The sequence below is a fragment of the Heloderma suspectum genome, chromosome 1 (genome assembly GCF_057233095.1).
Source record: "Heloderma suspectum isolate Gila_16-S chromosome 1, 16-S_ref, whole genome shotgun sequence".
Taxonomy (NCBI): domain Eukaryota; kingdom Metazoa; phylum Chordata; class Lepidosauria; order Squamata; family Helodermatidae; genus Heloderma; species Heloderma suspectum.
The window spans coordinates 409,268,112-409,287,500 of NC_139458.1; the positions used below are offsets into that span (position 1 = coordinate 409,268,112).

General features: G+C 44.7%; 1 protein-coding gene across 16 annotated transcripts in view; it reads right to left on the minus strand.

The window, feature by feature from the left end:
* THADA (THADA armadillo repeat containing) overlaps window positions 1-19,389 on the minus strand; it is a 229,432-nt gene that overhangs the window by 31,205 nt on the left and 178,838 nt on the right. For 14 of the 16 annotated variants that reach the window (XM_084828934.1, XM_084828927.1, XM_084828928.1 and 11 more), the window contains 2 exons: window positions 9,035-9,450; window positions 8,812-8,933 (listed from right to left, as the gene is read on the minus strand). In XM_084828934.1, the coding sequence (XP_084685060.1) occupies window positions 8,812-8,933; window positions 9,035-9,450 (538 nt within the window). Of the gene's footprint in view, window positions 1-2,010; window positions 2,288-8,811; window positions 8,934-9,034; window positions 9,451-19,389 lie in introns of those variants that run through there. The other 2 variants (XM_084828937.1, XM_084828938.1) reach the window with 1 other exon arrangement.

The window sequence follows — 19,389 nt, forward strand, 5'->3', positions numbered from 1 at the left end:
TGTATTAAGAGTTCAAGTTCGTTCTGTTTGTTTCCCATACTCTGGGCATTAGTATATAGACATCGAAGACCATGTGCTTCATAGTCTGGCTTTCTTCCTACATGTGTCTGAAGACTATTATTGGGCGCTATCAGCGCTGTTCTCTCCATTGCAGTGCATGCGCCTACGTCCATTGTTACCCCCAACATTACATCTCCCTTCCCCGTAGGATTCAGTTTAAAGCCCTCCTGATGAAGTTCTTCATGCTGTGGCCAAACACATTCTTCCCAGCCTTTGTGAGGTGCAACCCATCCCTAGCCAACAGCCCATCTTCCAGGAAGTATAGCCCGTGGTCCCAGAATCCAAATCTCTCTCGTCGGCACCACCTTCGTAGCCAGTCATTCACCCGGAGTATTTTTCGTTCCCTTTCTATCCCTCTTCTAACTACTGGAAGGATGGATGAGAAAACTATCTGGGCCCCAAAGTTCTTGAGTTTCCTTCCCAAAGCTTCAAAGTCTGACGTGATCTCTTCGTAGCTCCGCTTGGCGGTATCATTTGTTCCCACATGGATGAGAAGAAAGGGATACCTGTCAGTGGGCTTTATGAGTGCAGGCAACCTTTCAGTCACGTCTCTAATCTGTCCTCCCGGGAGACAACATACCTGGCGAGTCCACGGGTCTTCGCGACATACTTGGGTCTCGATCCCATGCAGCAAGGAGTCTCCCACTACTACCACTCTTCTCTTCTTCTTCTTGTAGGCCTGGGTTTCATCGCCTCTGTTTGACTGACCTTTAGCCTCTTGCTCACTCTCATGCAGGGTCCCCTGTGATTCTTCCTCTGCAGGCTGTCCTCCAGTCTCATCTGCAAGTACCTGGAATCGGTTCCACAGCTCCACCGCTTCCACTGGTGCAGAGTGGCGTCTAGTTCTTCTTCTCCTAACTGTCACCGTTTTCCAAGGAGTATCCTCTACTCCATTTTTCTTCACCTCAGCATTTCCCACTGCCTCATCTTGCTGTTGCTCTTCAAGCTTCTGGTCTGCCCTTTGCTGCTGTAGTTCCCCCATTCTGTCCAAGAACTCTTCGTGTTCTCTTATTCCCCGGAGGGTTGACAGTCGCCGCTCCAGTCCACTTACTTTTTCCTCCAGCAGCGTGATCAACTTGCACTTGTTGCAGGTGTAGGCCATGTTGTTCTCAGGCAAGAAAACAAACATTGCACACACCTTGCAGGTCACCACCACTGGAGAGTCTTGTCCTTCCATAGCCTCTTTTCCCTTTTTGTGTCTAGCTTTGTGATTGTTCTAGACTAGCCTGTGCCTGCTCCTCTACTCAGTAGAGGTTAAAAGCAGAGTCCCACTGGTGTGGAAGTGTGTGTTACAAGACAAATAAATGGGAAAAAGTTAGTTAAAAAAAAATGTTAGGGGCCTCCCCCTTGACCTCCCCTGCCGAACTCCCCTGGCCAACTCCTGTTTGCTCCCCCTGTTCGCTCGCTCTGTTCGCTCGCTCTCTGGGAGCTTGCCTGCTTCTGTAGTCCCTGGACCAGCTGGAGCAGCTTGCTCTGCTCTGCTCTGCTCAGCTGGGAGGCGGGAAACAGACTGAAGCTTCCCGCCCAGTCAGCTGCTGGGAGTACTCAGGCCACACCCCTCCAATTCAGTTGGAGCTCTCAGAAGCTCCTGGTGAGCTCACAGCCAGTCAGAAGGATAAAGGGCAGCGCCCTGGGCTTCCTGCAACCCACTTACCTCTTAGCCTCTGTCTCCTTTGTCTCCTTTGTCTCTTCAACCACTGCAACTCCCCTGGCCAACTCCTGTTTGCTCCCCCTGTTCGCTCGCTCTGTTCGCTCGCTCTCTGGGAGCTTGCCTGCTTCTGTAGTCCCTGGACCAGCTGGAGCAGCTTGCTCTGCTCTGCTCTGCTCAGCTGGGAGGCGGGAAACAGACTGAAGCTTCCCGCCCAGTCAGCTGCTGGGAGTACTCAGGCCACACCCCTCCAATTCAGTTGGAGCTCTCAGAAGCTCCTGGTGAGCTCACAGCCAGTCAGAAGGATAAAGGGCAGCGCCCTGGGCTTCCTGCAACCCACTTACCTCTTAGCCTCTGTCTCCTTTGTCTCCTTTGTCTCTTCAACCACTGCAACTCCCCTGGCCAACTCCTGTTTGCTCCCCCTGTTCGCTCGCTCTGTTCGCTCGCTCTCTGGGAGCTTGCCTGCTTCTGTAGTCCCTGGACCAGCTGGAGCAGCTTGCTCTGCCCAGCTGGTGTGAAGAAGTCCTTCCTTTTATATGTCCTGAATCTCCCATCAGCTTCACTGGAAGAGCCTGAGTGCTAATATTATGAGAGAGGGCGAAAAATGTCTGCCTATCCACTTTTCTCCACACCATGCGTAATTTTGTACTCCTCTATCATGTTTCCCCTCACTCGCATTTTCAGTCCCAGACGCTGTAACCTTTCCTGAAAGGGGAGCAGCTAGCTTCCCTTGATCATTTTAGTTGCCCTTTTCTGCACTTTTTCCAACTCTACAATATCCTTTTTAGGTGCAGTGACTTGAACTGTACACAGTATTCTAAGTGTGGTGGCACCATAGATTTGTATAAGGCAGTATGATATTGGCAGTTTTATTTTCAATTCCTTTCCTAATTATGCCTAACGTGGAATCAGCCATGCATTGGGTTGTCGTTTTCATTGACCTGTCCACCACAACCCCAAGATCTCTTTATTGGTCAGTCACTGCTAGTTCGGATCCCATCAGTGTACACATGAAAGCTGGGATTTTTTTTGTCCCAATGTGCATTACTTTACACTTGCTTACATTGAACTGTAATTGAATTTGTCATTTTGACGTCCATTCACCCAGTTTGGAGAGATCCTTTTGGAGCTCTTTGCAATCCCTTTTTGTTTTAACCACCTTAAATCATGTGGTGTCTTGGCCACCTCACTGCTCACTTCTAATTCCAGATCATTCATGAACATGTTTAAAAGTACTGGTCCCAATACAGATCCCTGTGGGGCCCCACTTTTTACATCTGTCCACTGGGAGGATTTACCGTTTATTCCTACTCTCTGCTTTCTGTTCTTTAACATGGTACTGATCCATAAGAGGACCTCTCCTCTTATTCCATGACTGCTAAGTTTTCTCAGGAAACTGAGCACATGGGAGGTGCCTGCTTGGTGAGGGACTTTGTCAAAAGCCTTTTGGTTGTGCCTTAAGGTTATAGAATTGTATTAAGGTACATAAAGTCCTGATGGTTCAAATCATTTATAAAAACTGGTTTGTGATTTGCAGTTCTGGATTTTTGAGTTATTTATTTATTATTTTACTTATTATATTTTGGGATTGCCCTTCCACTCAATGAGTGCTTGAGGCAATGTACAATAAAAATGCAAAAATGAAAATACATAAAAACACAAAAATCTAAAGCACATTTTAAAACCGGGAGAGTAGTAATAAAAACAGAGAGTGACATTAGCTATTAGAAGCTCAGTGGAACAATAGCTATCTTAAAAGCACTAAGGAGAAAGCTGCCTCACCTTCCTGGGGAGGGTGTTCGACAACTGGGATGTTGCTCCACAGAAAGGCCCTGTTATGAGTGCCCACCAACCAAGGCATCAGATGATGTGCACAAGTTTGGGGCAGGTCCATACAGAACTTTAGACAAATTCATGGAGTATAAATCAATTGCTACTAGTACAGGTGTGAGTCAGATTTGTCCAATTCCTAAATCCAGACACAAATTGGGCTGACTTGGACAGATTCAGGAGATGTCCAAATCAAAGCAGGGCTCCTCTGAAGTGGACTGAATCTGAATATTCCTGAAGATTCGGAGGGACACACGGAAGCAGACAGCATGTCTCCAAAAACTGATACATTTCTCCCCAAACTCTCCATATAAGGAAAACACCAGAGTGGGGAGAGGGAGAGAAAGGAGTGTATATTTGTTACCGGCAGCTCTAGCTTCTAATCACAGTGAATGGTTTTACCAGGGCTCTCCAATCCCAGTGCTTTGGGGGAGGGATATTGAACTAATATATTACAGGACAGAACCAGTGTTTGGTGTTCTTTGCTAGTTCTCTCTCCCAGGAGCAGGAGTGTTAAAATTGGTGTGGTGGAGTCTGTGGGACATGGGAGGTGCCTGCTTGGAAAATACTGGATGTTCAAGTCCTTCTGTCTATGTCACTGTATGATCCACTTCCATCATCCACCAGTTGCACTGCACTTTCTGCGATTTGGTACCAATTGAGCAGAAAACAAAAAAGCCTTAAATGTTTTTTTCTTTTATCATAATTCCCCATCCCCTACATGCATTCTTCTAATATTTTGCATGTTTCTTGCCTACAGATCCCACTATGACATATGCCATTTTCATGCAAATTGCAAAAAAAAAACAACCCATGGAGGAGGAGGGGTGTGTGTGTGTGTGTGGGGGGGGGGTTAAGAGGAAATGATTCAATCCCCACCACAACCAAATTTGAACACACCCCTTACACAAAAATGTTTCACCTATCCTTCTGAAACTTTGCAGGTTTCTTAGCTAAGGTTACCTCTATGTTGTATGCCACTTCCATAACAATTTCCCAGAAAGAGCATAGGGTGATATTTGTGTCCTTGTTTTGAAACACCCAAACTGTAAAGGCTGATCTTACACAAGATCTCCTGCACCTATTCATCTGAAATTTAGCAAGCTTGATCCCTGCAGAAGGAGCAAATAACCTGGAAAATTTCTTCCAATTCTGCCAAGAAATAAAAAGCTATTGGCAGTTTGTTTTTAAAAAAATCAAACTTCAAAAGGTACATAGCACAAAAACACCTGCACTTAATTGCCTGAAAGATCGATAGGCATATGAACAATGCAAAGAAATCGAGGAAAACAACAGAATGGGAAAGACTAGAGATCTCTTCAAGAAAATTGGAGCTCTCAAGGGAACATTTTGTGCAAAGACGGGCATGATAAAGGACAATGAAGGCAGGGACCTAACAAAAGCAGATGAGATTAAGAAGAGGTGGAAAGAATACACAGAAGAACTATACAGGAAAGATCTGAATGTCCCTGATAGCCATGATCGTGCGGTCACTGAACTTGAGCCGGACATCCTCGAGAGTGAAGTCAAGTGGGCCTTAGGAAGCATTACTAACAACAAAGCTAGCGGAGATGACAGTATTCCAGCTGAGCTATTTAAAATCCTAAAAGATGATGCTGTTAAAGTGCTGCATTCAATGTGCCAACAAATTTGGAACACTCAACAATGGCCGCAAGACTGGAAAAGGTCAGTTTACATTCCAATTCCAAAGAAGGGCAACGCCAAAGAGTGTTCAAACTACCGCACAATTGCGCTCATTTCACATGCCAGCAAGGTGATGCTCAAAATCCTACAAGCTAGGCTTCAGCAGCATGTGAACCAAGAACTACCGGAAGTACAAGCGGGGGGGTTTCGAAGAGGCAGAGGAACTAGAGATCAAATCGCCAACATTCGCTGGATCATGGAGAAAGCAAGAGAATTCCAGAAAAACGTCTATTTCTGCTTCATTGACTACGCTAAAGCCTTTGATTGTGTGGATCACAACAAACTGTGGCAAATTCTTAAAGTGATGGGAGTACCAGACCACCTTACCTGTCTCCTCAGAAACTTGTACGAGGGTCAAGAAGCAACAGTAAGAACCAGACATGGAACAACTGAGTGGTTCAAAATTGGGAAAGGAGTACGACAAGGCTGCATATTGTCACCCTGCTTATTTAACTTATATGCAGAGTACATCATGAGAAATGCCGGGTTGGATGAATCAGAGGTCGGAATTAAGATTGCTGGGAGAATTATCAAGAACCTCCGATATGCAGACGATACCACCCTAATGGCAGAAAGTGAAGAGGATCTCAAGAGCCTCTTGTTGAGGGTGAAAGAGGAGAGTGCAAAAGCTGGTTTGAAACTCAACATTAAAAAAACGAAGATCATGGCATCTGGCCCCATCACTTCCTGGCATATAGAAGGGGAAGAAATGGAAGCAGTGACAGATTTTACTTTCTTGGGCTCCAAGATCACCGCAGACGGTGACTGTAGCCATGAAATTAAAAGACGCTTGCTCCTTGGGAGGAAAGCTATGGCAAACCTAGACAGCATAGTAAGAAGCAGAGACATCACCTTGCCGACAAAGGTCCATCTAATCAAAGCTATGGTTTTCCCAGTAGTAATGTATGGCTGTGAGAGCTGGACTATAAGGAAGGCTGAGCGCCGAAGAATTGATGCTTTCGAACTGTGGTGCTGGAGAAGACTCTTAAGTCCCCTGGACTGCAAGGAGGTCAAATCAGTCAATCCTAAAGGAAATCAAAACTGAGTGCTCATTGGAAGGACAGATACTGAAGCTGAAGCTGAAATATTTTGGCCACCTAATGCGAAGAGAAAACTCTCTGGAAAAGACCCTGATGCTGGGAAAGACTGAAGGCAAAAGGAGAAGGGGACAGCAGAGGATGAGATGGCTAGATAGCATCACCGATGCAATGAATATGAAGTTCAGTACACTCCGGGAGAGAGCGCAGGACAGGAAGGCCTGGCGCAGGAGCGCAGGACAGGAAGGCCATGGACCCCTATGGTCCATGGGGTCACGAAGAGTTGGACACGACTGAACGACTGAACAACAACAAGGAACACCTAACTACTTTGAATGAATTCAAATTTCCAGGGCCAGATGAACTGCATCCTAGAGTAATAAAGGAACTGGCAGAAGAACTCTCAGAACCACTGTCTATTCTCTTTGAGAAATCATGGAGGACAGGTGAAGTGCCAGATGACTGGAGGAGGGCTAACGTTGTCCCTATCTTCAAAAAGGGTAAAGAAGGAGGAAACTGGGAACTACAGACCAGTCAGTCTGACATCAGTCCCTGGGAAAATTCTGGAGCAGATGATAAAGCAATCCATCTGTAACCACCTTGAAAACAATTCAGTGATTACTCGAAGCCAACATGGATTTGTCAAGAACACGTTCTGCCAGACGAATCTGATCTCATTTTTGGATCAAGTAACCTCCCTTGTGGACCGTGGGAATGCTGCAGACATAATATAACTCAACTTCAGCAAAGCTTTCGACAAAGTGCCCCATGATATCCTGATGAGCAAACTAGCTCAAAGTGGGCTAGATGAAACAACAATCCGGTGGATCCACAGTTGGCTACAGAATCGGACTCAAAGACTGCTTCTCAATGGGATCTTCTCAAACTGGGGAGAGAAAATGAGTGGGATACTGCAGGGCTCAGTCCTGGGCCCAGTGCTCTTCAACATTTTTATTAATGACTTGGAGGAGGAGGAGGTGCAGGGAATGCTGATCAAATTTGCAGATGACACAAAATTGGGCGGGATAGCTATTACTTTGGAAGACAGAAACAAAATTCAAAGTGATCTGGATAGACTGGAGCGCTGGGCAGGAAACAACAGAATGAGATTTAATAGGGATCAATGCCAAGTTCTGCACCTAGGAAAATGAATCCAAATGCACAGTTCCAAGATGGGGAATACGTGGCTCAACAACACTACAAGCGAGAAGGATCTTGGAATTGTTGTCGATCAGAAGCTGAATATGAGCCAACAATGTGATGTGGCTGCAAAAAAGGCAAATGCTCTTTTGGGCTGCATTAATAGAAGCATCGCTTCCAAATCCCGGGAAGTACTAGTTCCCCCCTACTCAGCACTGGTTAGGCCTCATCTGGAGTACTGTGTCCAGTTCTGGGCACCACACTTTAAGAAGGATGCAGACAAACTGGAGAGGGTTCAGAGGAGGGCCACAAAGATGATCAGGGGACTGGAAACAAAGCCCTATGACGACAGACTGAAAGACCTGGGCATCTTTAGCCTTGAGAAGAGAAGACTGAGGGAAGATAGGATATCTTCAAGTACTTGAAAGGTTGTCACAGAGAGGAAGGCCAGGATCTCTTCTCGATCATGCCAGAGTGCAGGACACGGAATAATGGACTCAAGTTCCAGGAAGCCAGATTCTGGCTGAACATCAGGAAAAACTTCCTGACTGTTAGAGCAGTACGACAATGGAACCAATTCCCACACTGGAGGCATTCAAGACAAGGCTGGACAGCCATCTGTCAGGGATGCTCTGACTTGAATTCCTGCATTGAGCAGGGGGTTGGAATCGATGGCCTTGTAGGCCCCTTCCAACCCTACTGTTCTATGATTCTATGAAATTTGGTAGGTGTAATCTACTCGTAAAAGGTAAATTGCATCCAATTCTGGCAAACAACAATTTTATAGCCATTTGTTGGTTTCCAATTATAGTTAATAGGAGACATGAAGATTTTGATTTCCAAATCGAGGACCGAAGTTGAAGAGTGCAGCCTCTGAATCAGTCCAAGCTGAATCAGGGTCCGAACCAAATCTTGTGGTTGCTGCACACCCCTAGGTACTAGTCATATGGCTATATACTACCTCCTGGATCACAGGCAGCATGCCCCTCAATAATGGTTTGGGGAACATGAGCAGGAGGATGCTGTTGTGCTCATATCCTGTTTGTGTGCTTCTCAGAGGTATCTGGTTGGCTGCTACAGGAACAGAATGCTGGACTAGGCAGGCCTTTGGTACGACAGAGCATGACTACTCTTATTGACTACTGGAATTTATTTAAAGAAGTCATCATTTCTCAGCCTCAGTATCTCACCTGTAACAACGTAGTATCTTATCACAGGTTTGTGAATATAAAAATTACAACAGAAGTGCATTATAAAATATATGGCAACATTTGAGGTATAACAAGATAGCAACAGCAAATTTCTTATCAACGATTATTTCTTTTCATTGGGTAGTCTGCTATTAGTAAACATCTATAGACTGGCAAAATAGAAAAAGGCAAGAGAGTATACCTGTCAGAGCCATCTGCACTTTTCATAACCCAATGCAAGAAATTTCTTGGATTCATTTTTATAGTATCTTCTGTCTTTGGAAGCACATTTTTGAGGTCCATATAATATAGAGCCTCTAGTACCTATTAGAAAAACAACAAAAGTCAGCTAACTACATCCATTTTATCTGAAATTATTATCCTTTTATTGCCTCTGGAGACAAATGTTTAAAATATATTGTCACCTTGCAAAAACATTCTGGATGCTTTTCCTTTACAGCTATCCTAAGAAGGATCTCTTCCAAACTAGACAGTAGACACAAAAGAACTTTTCTTCCTTCTTCCGTCACATGTTTAGAATTCACTTGATTCAGCCACAGCAGGGTTGCGTCCAAGATCAAAAAACGCACTTCATAGAACTCAGAATGTAGCAGATGTGCAACTGACAAACAAGGATCCACTATTTTATCTTTGGCAAGTAAACTGCTGTTTGCAAATCCCGGATCTGCAGTCATTGAACACACAGATATGAAAAGTTTGGTGATGCTTTGGAGATATTGAGCAAGTCCTGGCACTGCGCAGGAATAGTTGATACCCATTGCCAGTTCGGAATCAGAGATAATTGTGCCTATTTTCTCCCAAAATCTGAGCAACTGTGTTCCTGAAATGAAATGGAATAGGTTAGTGAAATGAAGAAGGAAAAGGGAAAATTATCTACACATAAATACTTAAAACACAACCCAGACAAATTTAAGCACAGTTAAGTTTCACTGATTTCAACAGGAGAATTGGACATCATAAGTCCACATAATTTAACCACTAAAGGTATTTCAAACTTTGAGGCACTGAGCCCCCAAACTCCATTTTTTCAGAATTACACATTTGAAGTTTAAAATTTGTTCCGGACTCTTCAGTAAAATAATATCTTTCTACATCAACACTGACTAAAATACTAACAGGTAGGTTTTGAAGGCTCCCCTCCTCCAACTTGGCCAATCAAGAAGGGTGATATAGTTTCTTCAGGACTGGGAATTAATACAGGAAAAAGAAGAAAAAAATGGAATTGCATTATACATGGCAAACATTTCAACTTTTTTTTTTTAGTACCATTACTTTCAGGTATCTTCATGCATCTATAAGTTGAACGACTTGAACCTATTTTTTCTGTTTCAAGTAACGACCGGGGACTGGAAGACTGAACAATTACACCTAGCCATGGGACCAATTGATACAATCATTGTTCCAATCTAGAATGAGTCAAACTCTGTAAGGCAACAGATGCCTGGTATACACTGCTTACATTGTATGCACAGGAGAGACTGCTATGGGGACATGCTGGAAATCCCCACATCTACAACCTTCATGTGGTTTGGCTGCCCTGAACAAGCAGAAGACTGGAAATTCTTAAATCCAATAGCCCAGATGTGGATTGCCCAAAACACATCGGTAGAAGACTGCTGAAGGGGGATAGGAGATGAGAAATACAAGAATCCAGAAGCTCACATGGGTAGTTTGAGTTCTAATTCAGACATCTACATCCACTATTGCACTTGTGTAGCACTCCTGCCAATTTACCCTTTTGGAGAAAAACAGTGCAGGCCCCCCTTTTTCCCCTCCCACTGCTCATCCGTTTATTTGGTGGGGGGGAGACTATGCAAACATAAATGTTCTCACAGATCTTTGGATTACTGTTTACACGTTTCTATCATCTCAAGCCATAGCCAAATGTTTCTGATTTTCCAGATACATTTTCTTTAAAAAAATTATTTCCCAGAAAAATAAGAATCTCATCTCAAATGAGTGAAAAGCATTCATGTTTTTACCTTTGACGAAAAATCTTTCCCAACTTCAATTTACATATTTACTTTTTCTACCTAACTTAAAACAAACTCTTTCCCTTGGCCAATGCCATAACTTTTTATTAAATCAATACACACATTAATTTCCAAAGTAAATGTCTGGCTCCGTTCTTAAGTTGAATTAGAGAAGCACTTCTATTTACAGAGAAAACTATGCTGTGAGAAGGACCAGCTATTGAACATTTTCCCTATACCAGGATGAAGAAAGATGGAACAGGAATAGGAAGGAAAGTAAAGATCCTAATCATACACACTGATAATTTGGGCTTGGCCAGAAGGTATATCTTCAGCAAAGGAGATCGTTACTCTTGTCATGGTGCTGGAGCTTGAGCACCTCAATGACATCATGAGCTAAACCGTGAAGGGACACCCAAGACGGGAAGGTCACGGCAGAGAGGTCAGACTAAATATGATCCCTGGGGAAGGAAATGGCAACCCACCCCAGTATTCTTGCCATGAAAACTAAATGGATCAGTACAACCAGAGATATGTTCGTATACCATCGGAAGATGGGACTCCCAGGTCGGAAGATGGTCAAAATGCTACTGGGGAGGAACAGAGGATAAGTTCAACCAGCCCCAGATGTGATGACGCAGCTAGCTCAAAGCTGAAAGGATGGCTAGCAGCCGATGGTGCTGGTGGTGAACGACGAATCCGATGTTCTAAAGATCAACACACCATAGGAACTTGGAATGTAAGATCTATGAGCCAGGGCAAATTGGATGTGGTTATTGGGGAGATGTCAAGATTAAATATAGACATTTTGGGTGTCAGTGAACTGAAATGGACTGGAATGGGCCATTTCACAACAAATGAGCACCAGATCTACTACTGTGGACAAGAGGACCACAGAAGAAATGGAGTAGCCTTCATAATTAATAATAACGTGGCTAAAGCAGTGCTTGGATACAGTCCAAAAAATGACAGAACGATCTCAATTCGAATTCAGGGTAAGCCATTTAACATCACAGTGATCCAAATATACGCCCCAACCACAGATGCTGAAAAAGCAAAAGTAGATCAGTTCTATGAGGATCTGCAGCACCTACTGGATAGTACGCCAAAAAAAGATGTTATTTTCATTATAGGAGACTGGAATGCTAAGGTGGGTAGTCAAACGACACCTGGAATTACAGGCAAGTATGGTCTGGGAGAACAAAATGAAGCAGAACGTAGGCTGATAGAATTTTGCCAAGACAACTCACTGTGCATAAGAAACACTCTCTTCCAACAACCCAAGAGACGACTTTATACATGGACTTCACCAGACAGTTGACACCGAAATCAGATTGACTACATCCTTTGTAGCCAAAGGTGGCGGACATCTACGCAGTTGGTAAAAACAAGACCTGGAGCTGATTGTAGTTCAGATCACGAACTTCGTATTGCACAATTTAGAATCAGACTAAAGAGACTAGGGAAGACCCACAGATCAGTTAGATATGAGCTCACGAATATTCCCCATGAATATGCAGTGGAGGTGAAGAATAGATTTAAGGGACTAGATTTAGTAGATAGGGTCCCGGAAGAACTATGGACAGAAGTTCGCAACAGTGTTCAGGAGGCGGCAACAAAAAACGTCCCAAAGAAAAAGAAAACCAAGAAGGCAAGGTGGCTGTCTGCTGAGACACTGGAAGCAGCCCAAGAAAGAAGGAAAGCAAAAGGCAACAGTGATAGGGGGAGATATGCCCAATTAAATGCAAAATTCCAGAGGTTAGCCAGAAGAGATAAGGAATTATTTTTAAACAAGCAATGAGCGGAAGCGGAAGAAGATAATAGAATAGGAAGGACAAGAGACCTCTTCCAGAAAATGAGAAACACTGGAGGTAAATTCCAGGCAAAAAAGGGTATGATCAAAAAGAAAGATGGCAAGGACCTAACAGAAGCAGAAGAGATCAAGAAAAGGTGGCAAGAATATACGGAAGATCTGTATGTTGTTGTTCAGTCGTTCAGTCGTGTCCGACTCTTCGTGACCCCATGGACCATAGCACGCCAGGCCTTCCTGTCCTGCGCTCTCTCCCGGAGCGTGCTCAAGTACATATTCATTGCATCAGTGATGCTATCTAGCCATCTCATCCTCTGCTGTCCCCTTCTCCTTTTGCCTTCAGTCTTTCCCAGCATCAGGGTCTTTTCCAGGGAGTTTTCTCTTCGCATTAGGTGGCCAAAATATTGGAGCTTCAGCTTCAGTATCTGTCCTTCCAATGAGCACTCAGGGTTGATTTCCTTTAGGATGGACTGATTTGACCTCCTTGCAGTCCAGGGGACTCATAAGAGTCTTCTCCAGCACCACAGTTCGAAAGCATCAATTCTTCGGCGCTCAGCCTTCCTTATAGTCCAGCTCTCACAGCCATACATTACTACTGGGAAAACCATAGCTTTGATTAGACGGACCTTTGTCGGCAAGGTGATGTCTCTGCTTCTTACTATGCTGTCTAGGTTTGCCATAGCTTTCCTCCCAAGGAGCAAGCGTCTTTTAATTTCATGGCTACAGTCACCGTCTGCGGTGATCTTGGAGCCCAAGAAAGTAAAATCTGTCACTGCTTCCATTTCTTCCCCTTCTATATGCCAGGAAGTGATAGGGCCAGATGACATGATCTTCGTTTTTTTAATGTTGAGTTTCAAACCAGCTTTTGCACTCTCCTCTTTCACCCTCAACAAGAGGCTCTTGAGATCCTCTTCACTTTCTGCCATTAGGGTGGTATCGTCTGCATATCGGAGGTTGTTGATAATTCTCCTGGCAATCTTAATTCCGACCTCGAATTCATCCAACCCGGCATTTCTCATGATGTACTCTGCATATAAGTTAAATAAGCAGGGTGACAATATGCAGCCTTGTCGTACTCCTTTCCCAATTTTGAACCAATCGGTTGTTCCATGTCTGGTTCTTACTGTTGCTTCTTGACCCTCGTACAGGTTTCTCAGGAGACAGGTAAGGTGGTCTGGTACTCCCATCACTTTAAGAATTTGCCACAGTTTGTTGTGATCCACACAATCAAAGGCTTTAGCGTAGTCAATGAAGCAGAAATAGACGTTTTTCTGGAATTCTCTTGCTTTCTCCATGATGCAGCGAATGTTGGCGATTTGATCTCTAGTTCCTCTGCCTCTTCGAAACCCAGCTTGTACTTCCGGTAGTTCTCGGTTCGCATACTGCTGAAGCCTAGCTTGTAGGATTTTGAGCATCACCTTGCTGGCATGTGAAATGAGCGCAATTGTGCGGTAGTTTGAACACTCTTTGGCGTTGCCCTTCTTTGGAATTGGAATGTAAACTGACCTTTTCCAGTCTTGTGGCCACTGTTGAGTGTTCCAGATTTGTTGGCATATTGAATGCAGCACTTTAACAGCATCATCTTTTAGGATTTTAAATAGCTCGGCTGGAATACTGTCATCTCCGCTAGCTTTGTTGTTAGTAATGCTTCCTAAGGCCCACTTGACTTCACTCTCGAGGATGTCCGGCTCAAGTTCAGTGACCGCACTATCATGGTTATCAGGGACATTCAGATCTTTCCTGTATAGTTCTTCTGTGTATTCTTGCCACCTCTTCTTAATCTCATCTGCTTCTGTGAGGTCCCTGCCTTCTTTGTCCTTTATCATGCCCGTCTTTGCACAAAACGTTCCCTTGAGATCTCCAATTTTCTTGAAGAGATCTCTAGTCTTTCCCATTCTGTTGTTTTCCTCGATTTATTTGCATTGTTCATTTAAGAAGGCCTTCTTGTCTCTCCTTGCTATTCTCTGGAACTCTGCATTCAGTTGGGTATATCTTCCCCTTTCTCCCTTGCTTTTCGCTTCTTCTTTCCTCAGCTACTTGTAAAGCCTCATCAGACAGCCACTTGGCTTTCTTGCATTTCTTTTTCTTTGGGACGGATTTCGTTGCTGCCTCCTGAACAATGTTACGGACCTCCGTCCATAGTTCCTCAGGCACTCTGTCTATCAGGTCTAATCCCTGAAATCTATTCCTCACCTCCACTGTATATTCATCAGGGATATGATTTAGGTCATACCTGAACGGTTTAGTGGTTTTCCCGACGTTCTTCAATTTAAGACGAAATTTTGCAAGAAGCAGCTCATGATCTGAGCCACAGTCAGCTCCAGGTCTTGTTTTTACTGACTGTATGGAGTTTCTCCATCTTTGGCTGCAAAGGACATAATCAATCTGATTTCGATATTGACCATCTGGTGACGTCCATGTGTAGAGTCGCCTCTTGTGCTGTTGGAAAAGAGTGTTTGCTATGATCAGCATGTTCTCTTGGCAAAACTCTATTAGCTTTTGTCCTGCTTCATTTTGTACACCAAGGCCATGCCTGCCTGTTATCCTGGTGATTTCTTGACTTCCTACTTTAGCATTCCAATCCCCTATGATGAAGAGGACATCTTTTTTTGGTGTTAGTTCTAGAAGGTGTTGTAGGTCTTCATAGAACCGATCAACCTCAGCTTCTTCGGCCTCAGTGGTTGGGGCATAGACTTGAATTACTGTGATGTTGAATGGTTTGCCTTGGATTCGTACTGAGATCATTCTATCATTTTTAAGATTGTACCCCAGTACTGCTTTGCCCACCCTTTTGTTGACTATGAGTGCTACTCCATTTCTTCTAAGGGATTCTTGCCCACAATAGTAGATATGATGGTCACCTGAATTAAATTCGCCCATGCCTGTCCATTTGAGTTCGCTGATTCCCAAGATGTCGATGTTCAATCTTGCCATCTCATGTTTGACCACCTCCAGCTTACCTTGATTCATTGATCTGACATTCCAGGTTCCTAAACAATATTGTTCTTTACAGCATCAGATTTTCTTTTCACCGCCAGACACATCCACAGCTGAGTGTCCTTTCGGGTTTGGCCCAGCCGCTTCACTCTTTCTGGCGCTACTTGGAAATACCCTCTGCTGTTCCCCAGTAGCATATTGGACACCTTCCGACCTGAGGGGCTCATCTTCCAGCGTCATATCTTTTAGCCTTGTGATACGTTCCATGGGGTTTTCTTGGCAAGAATACTGGAGTGGGTTGCCATTTCCTTCTCCAGTGGACCACATTTTGTCAGAACCCTCTGCCACGTCTTGGGTGGCCCTGCACGGCATAGCTTATGGCTTCACTGAGTTACGCAAGCCCCTTCGCCACAACAAGGCAGTGATCCATGAAGGGGAAGATCTGTATAGGAAGGATAATAATATTGGGGATAGATTTGACAGTGTGGTCAGTGAGCTAGAGCCAGATATCCTGAAGAGTGAGGTTGAATGGGCCTTAAGAAGCATTGCTAATAACAAGGCAGCAGGAGATGATGGTATCCCAGCTGAACTGTTTAAAATCTTGCAAGATGATGCTGTCAAGGTGATGCATGCCATATGCCAGCAAATTTGGAAAACACAAGAATGGCCAACAGATTGGAAAAAAGCAACTTATATCCCCATACCGAAAAAGGGAAACACTAAAGAGTGTTCCAACTATCGAACAGTGGCACTTATTTTACATGCCAGTAAGGTAATGCTCAAGATCTTGCAAGGTAGACTCCAGCAATTCATGGAACGAGAATTGCCAGATGTACAAGCTGGGTTTCAAAAAGGCAGAGGAACTAGAGACCAAATTGCCAATATCCGCTGGATAATGGAGAAAGCCAGGGAGTTTCAGAAAAACATCTATTTCTGTTTTATTGACTATTCTAAAGCCTTTGACTGTGTGGATCATAACAAACTGTGGCAAGTTCTTGGTGGTATGAGGATACCAAGTCATCTTGTCTGCCTCCTGAGGAATCTGTATAACAACCAAGTAGCAATGGTAAGAACAGACCACGGAACAACGGACTGGTTTAAGATTGGGAAAGGAGTACGGCAGGGTTGTATACTCTCACCCTACCTATTCAACCTGTACGCAGAACACATCATGCGACGTGCTGGGCTTGACGAATCCAAGGCTGGAGTTAAAATTCTGTTCTGGGCTCTGGATAGGGGTGAATGCTCCTTCCTTGTTCTCCTCGACCTCTCAGCGGCTTTTGATACTGTTGACCACGGTATCCTCCTGGACCGCCTGGAGGGGTTGGGCATTGCAGACACTGTATTGCGGTGGTTCCAGTCCTTCCTCTCCGGCAGGTACCAGAGGGTAGCCCTGGGAGAGGAGGTTTCGGACCCGTGGCCACTTACCTGTGGGGTGCCACAGGGTTCCATCCTCTCCCCGATGCTATTTAACATCTACGTGAAGCCACTGGGGGCTATCATCAGGAGGTTTGGGGTGCAGTGTCATCAATATGCGGATGACACGCAGCTCTACCTCTCATTCAAATCTTCACCAAGGTTGGCTGTAGAATCCCTGTCCAAATGTCTGGAGACGGTGAGTGGCGGAATGGGGAGGAATAAGCTGAAGCTGAACCCTGACAAGACCGAGGTACTTTTGGTGGGAGACAAGAGGAGGCTGGGGGATGTTGACCTGGTGTTGAATGGGGTACGGCTACCCTTGAAAGGCCAGGTCCGCAGCCTGGGGGTCATTTTGGACTCCCAGCTGTCCATGGAGGCTCAGGTGTCAGCTGTGAGCCGGACAGCGCTGTATCAACTCCACCTGATACGGTGGCTGCACCCCTTCCTTCCTGACCATCTGCTCCCATTGGTAGTACATGCCCTGGTCTCCTCTCGTTTAGACTACTGTAATGCGCTCTACGTGGGGTTACCCTTGAAGACGGTTCGGAAACTGCAGCTGGTACAGAACACGGCAGCTCGCCTGATTAAAGGCAGCCGCCGGCGAGATCACATCACTCCAGTGCTGAAGGAGTTGCACTGGTTACCAGTTGTTTTCCGGGCCAAATTCAAGGTGTTGGTTTTGACCTTTAAAACTCTATATCGTTCCGGCCCAGCCTATCTTAAGGAGCGCCTCCAGCAATACCAGACAGGCCGCTTAACAAGATCAGCCTCGGATGGCCTTCTCTCTGTCCCATCAGCCAGGACAGCTAGACTGGTGGGGACGAGGGAGAGGGCCTTTTCTGTGGTGGCCCCCACTCTGTGGAACTCCCTCCCTAGGGAACTCCGTCATGCCCCCTCTTTAATGAGCTTCCGTCGTGCATTAAAAACGTGGTTGTTCAGGCAGGCATTTGGGGTGGGTTAGGGTATTTAAAAAAAAAAATTATGGTAGAATTTTATTGTTTTAAATTGTTTTATGGTATGTTGTACATCACCCAGAGTGGCTGGGTGACCAGCCAGATGGGCGATTAATAAATTTAATAATAAATAAATAAATAAATAAATAAATATTGCTGGAAGAAACATTAACAATCTCCGATATGCAGATGATACCACTTTGATGGCTGAAAGTGAGGAGGAGCTGAGGAACCTCATGATGAAGGTGAAAGAAGAAAGTGCAAAAGCTGGGTTGCAGTTAAACCTCAAGAAAAACCAAGGTTATGGCAACCAGCTTGATTGATAACTGGCAAATAGAGGGAGAAAACATGGAGACAGTGACAGACTGTCTTTCTAGGCGCAAAGATTACCACAGACGCTGACTGCAGCCAGGAAATCAGAAGACGTTTACTTCTTGGGAGGACAGCAATGACAAATCTTGATAAAATAGTTAAGAGCAGAGACATCACACTGACAACAAAGGTCCGCATAGTTAAAGCAATGGTATTCCCCATAGTAACCTATGGCTGCGAGAGCTGGACCATAAGGAAGGCTGAGTGAAGGAAGATAGATGCTTTTGAACTGTGGTGCTGGAGGAAAATTCTGAGAGTGCCTTGGACTGCAAAGAAGATCAAATCAGTCCATACTCCAGGAAATAAAGCCAGACTGCTCACTTGAGGAAATGATATTAAAGGCAAAACTGAAGTACTTTGGCCACATCATGAGAAGACAGGATACCCTGGAGAAGATGCTGATGCTAGGGAAAGTGGAAGGCAAAAGGAAGGGGGGCAAACCAAGGGCAAGATGGGTGGATGATATTCTGGAGGTGACGGACTCGACCTTGGGGGAGCTGGAGGTGGCGACAGCCGACAGGAAGCTGTACCGTGGGCTGGTCCATGAAGTCACGAAGAGTCGGAAGCGACTGACTAAATAAACAACAACAAAAGAAGGTATATTCTTCCCAAGGAAAACTGGCACTGATTCAAATTGAGATGAGTGATTTCTAAATGTCAATACAAAGAACATGGCTAGGAGGTTGATTATCAACCAGCAACTCAATGAAAATTATGCTGAGATTGTTGTTGTTGTTGTTCAGTCGTTCAGTCGTGTCCGACTCTTCGTGACCCCATGGACCATAGCACGCCAGGCCTTCCTGTCCTGCGCTCTCTCCCGGAGGGTGCTCAAGTTCATATTCATTGCATCGGTGATGCTATCTAGCCATCTCATCCTCTGTCGTCCCCTTCTCCTTTTGCCTTCAGTCTTTCCCAGCATGAGGGTCTTTTCCAGAGAGTTTTCTCTTCGCATTAGGTGGCCAAAATATTTCAGCTTCAGTATCTGTCCTTCCAATGAGCACTCAGGGTTGATTTCCTTTAGGATTGACTGATTTGACCTCCTTGCAGTCCAGGGGACTCAGCCGAGGATTAAATCATCTGGGTGGCTATTGTTGAAAACAGGATAATGAACTAGATGGACCTTTGGTTTGATCCATCAAAGCTCTTATGTTCTTATGCATTATTCCTACCCTATCAGATTGATCCCTGCCACTCTTTCTTATTTATTTATACATTTCAATATTGATTTTCCACAAAGCTCAAAGTGGTTTAGACTAAAGACTACAAAATATGAACATAAATACATTATAACTCAC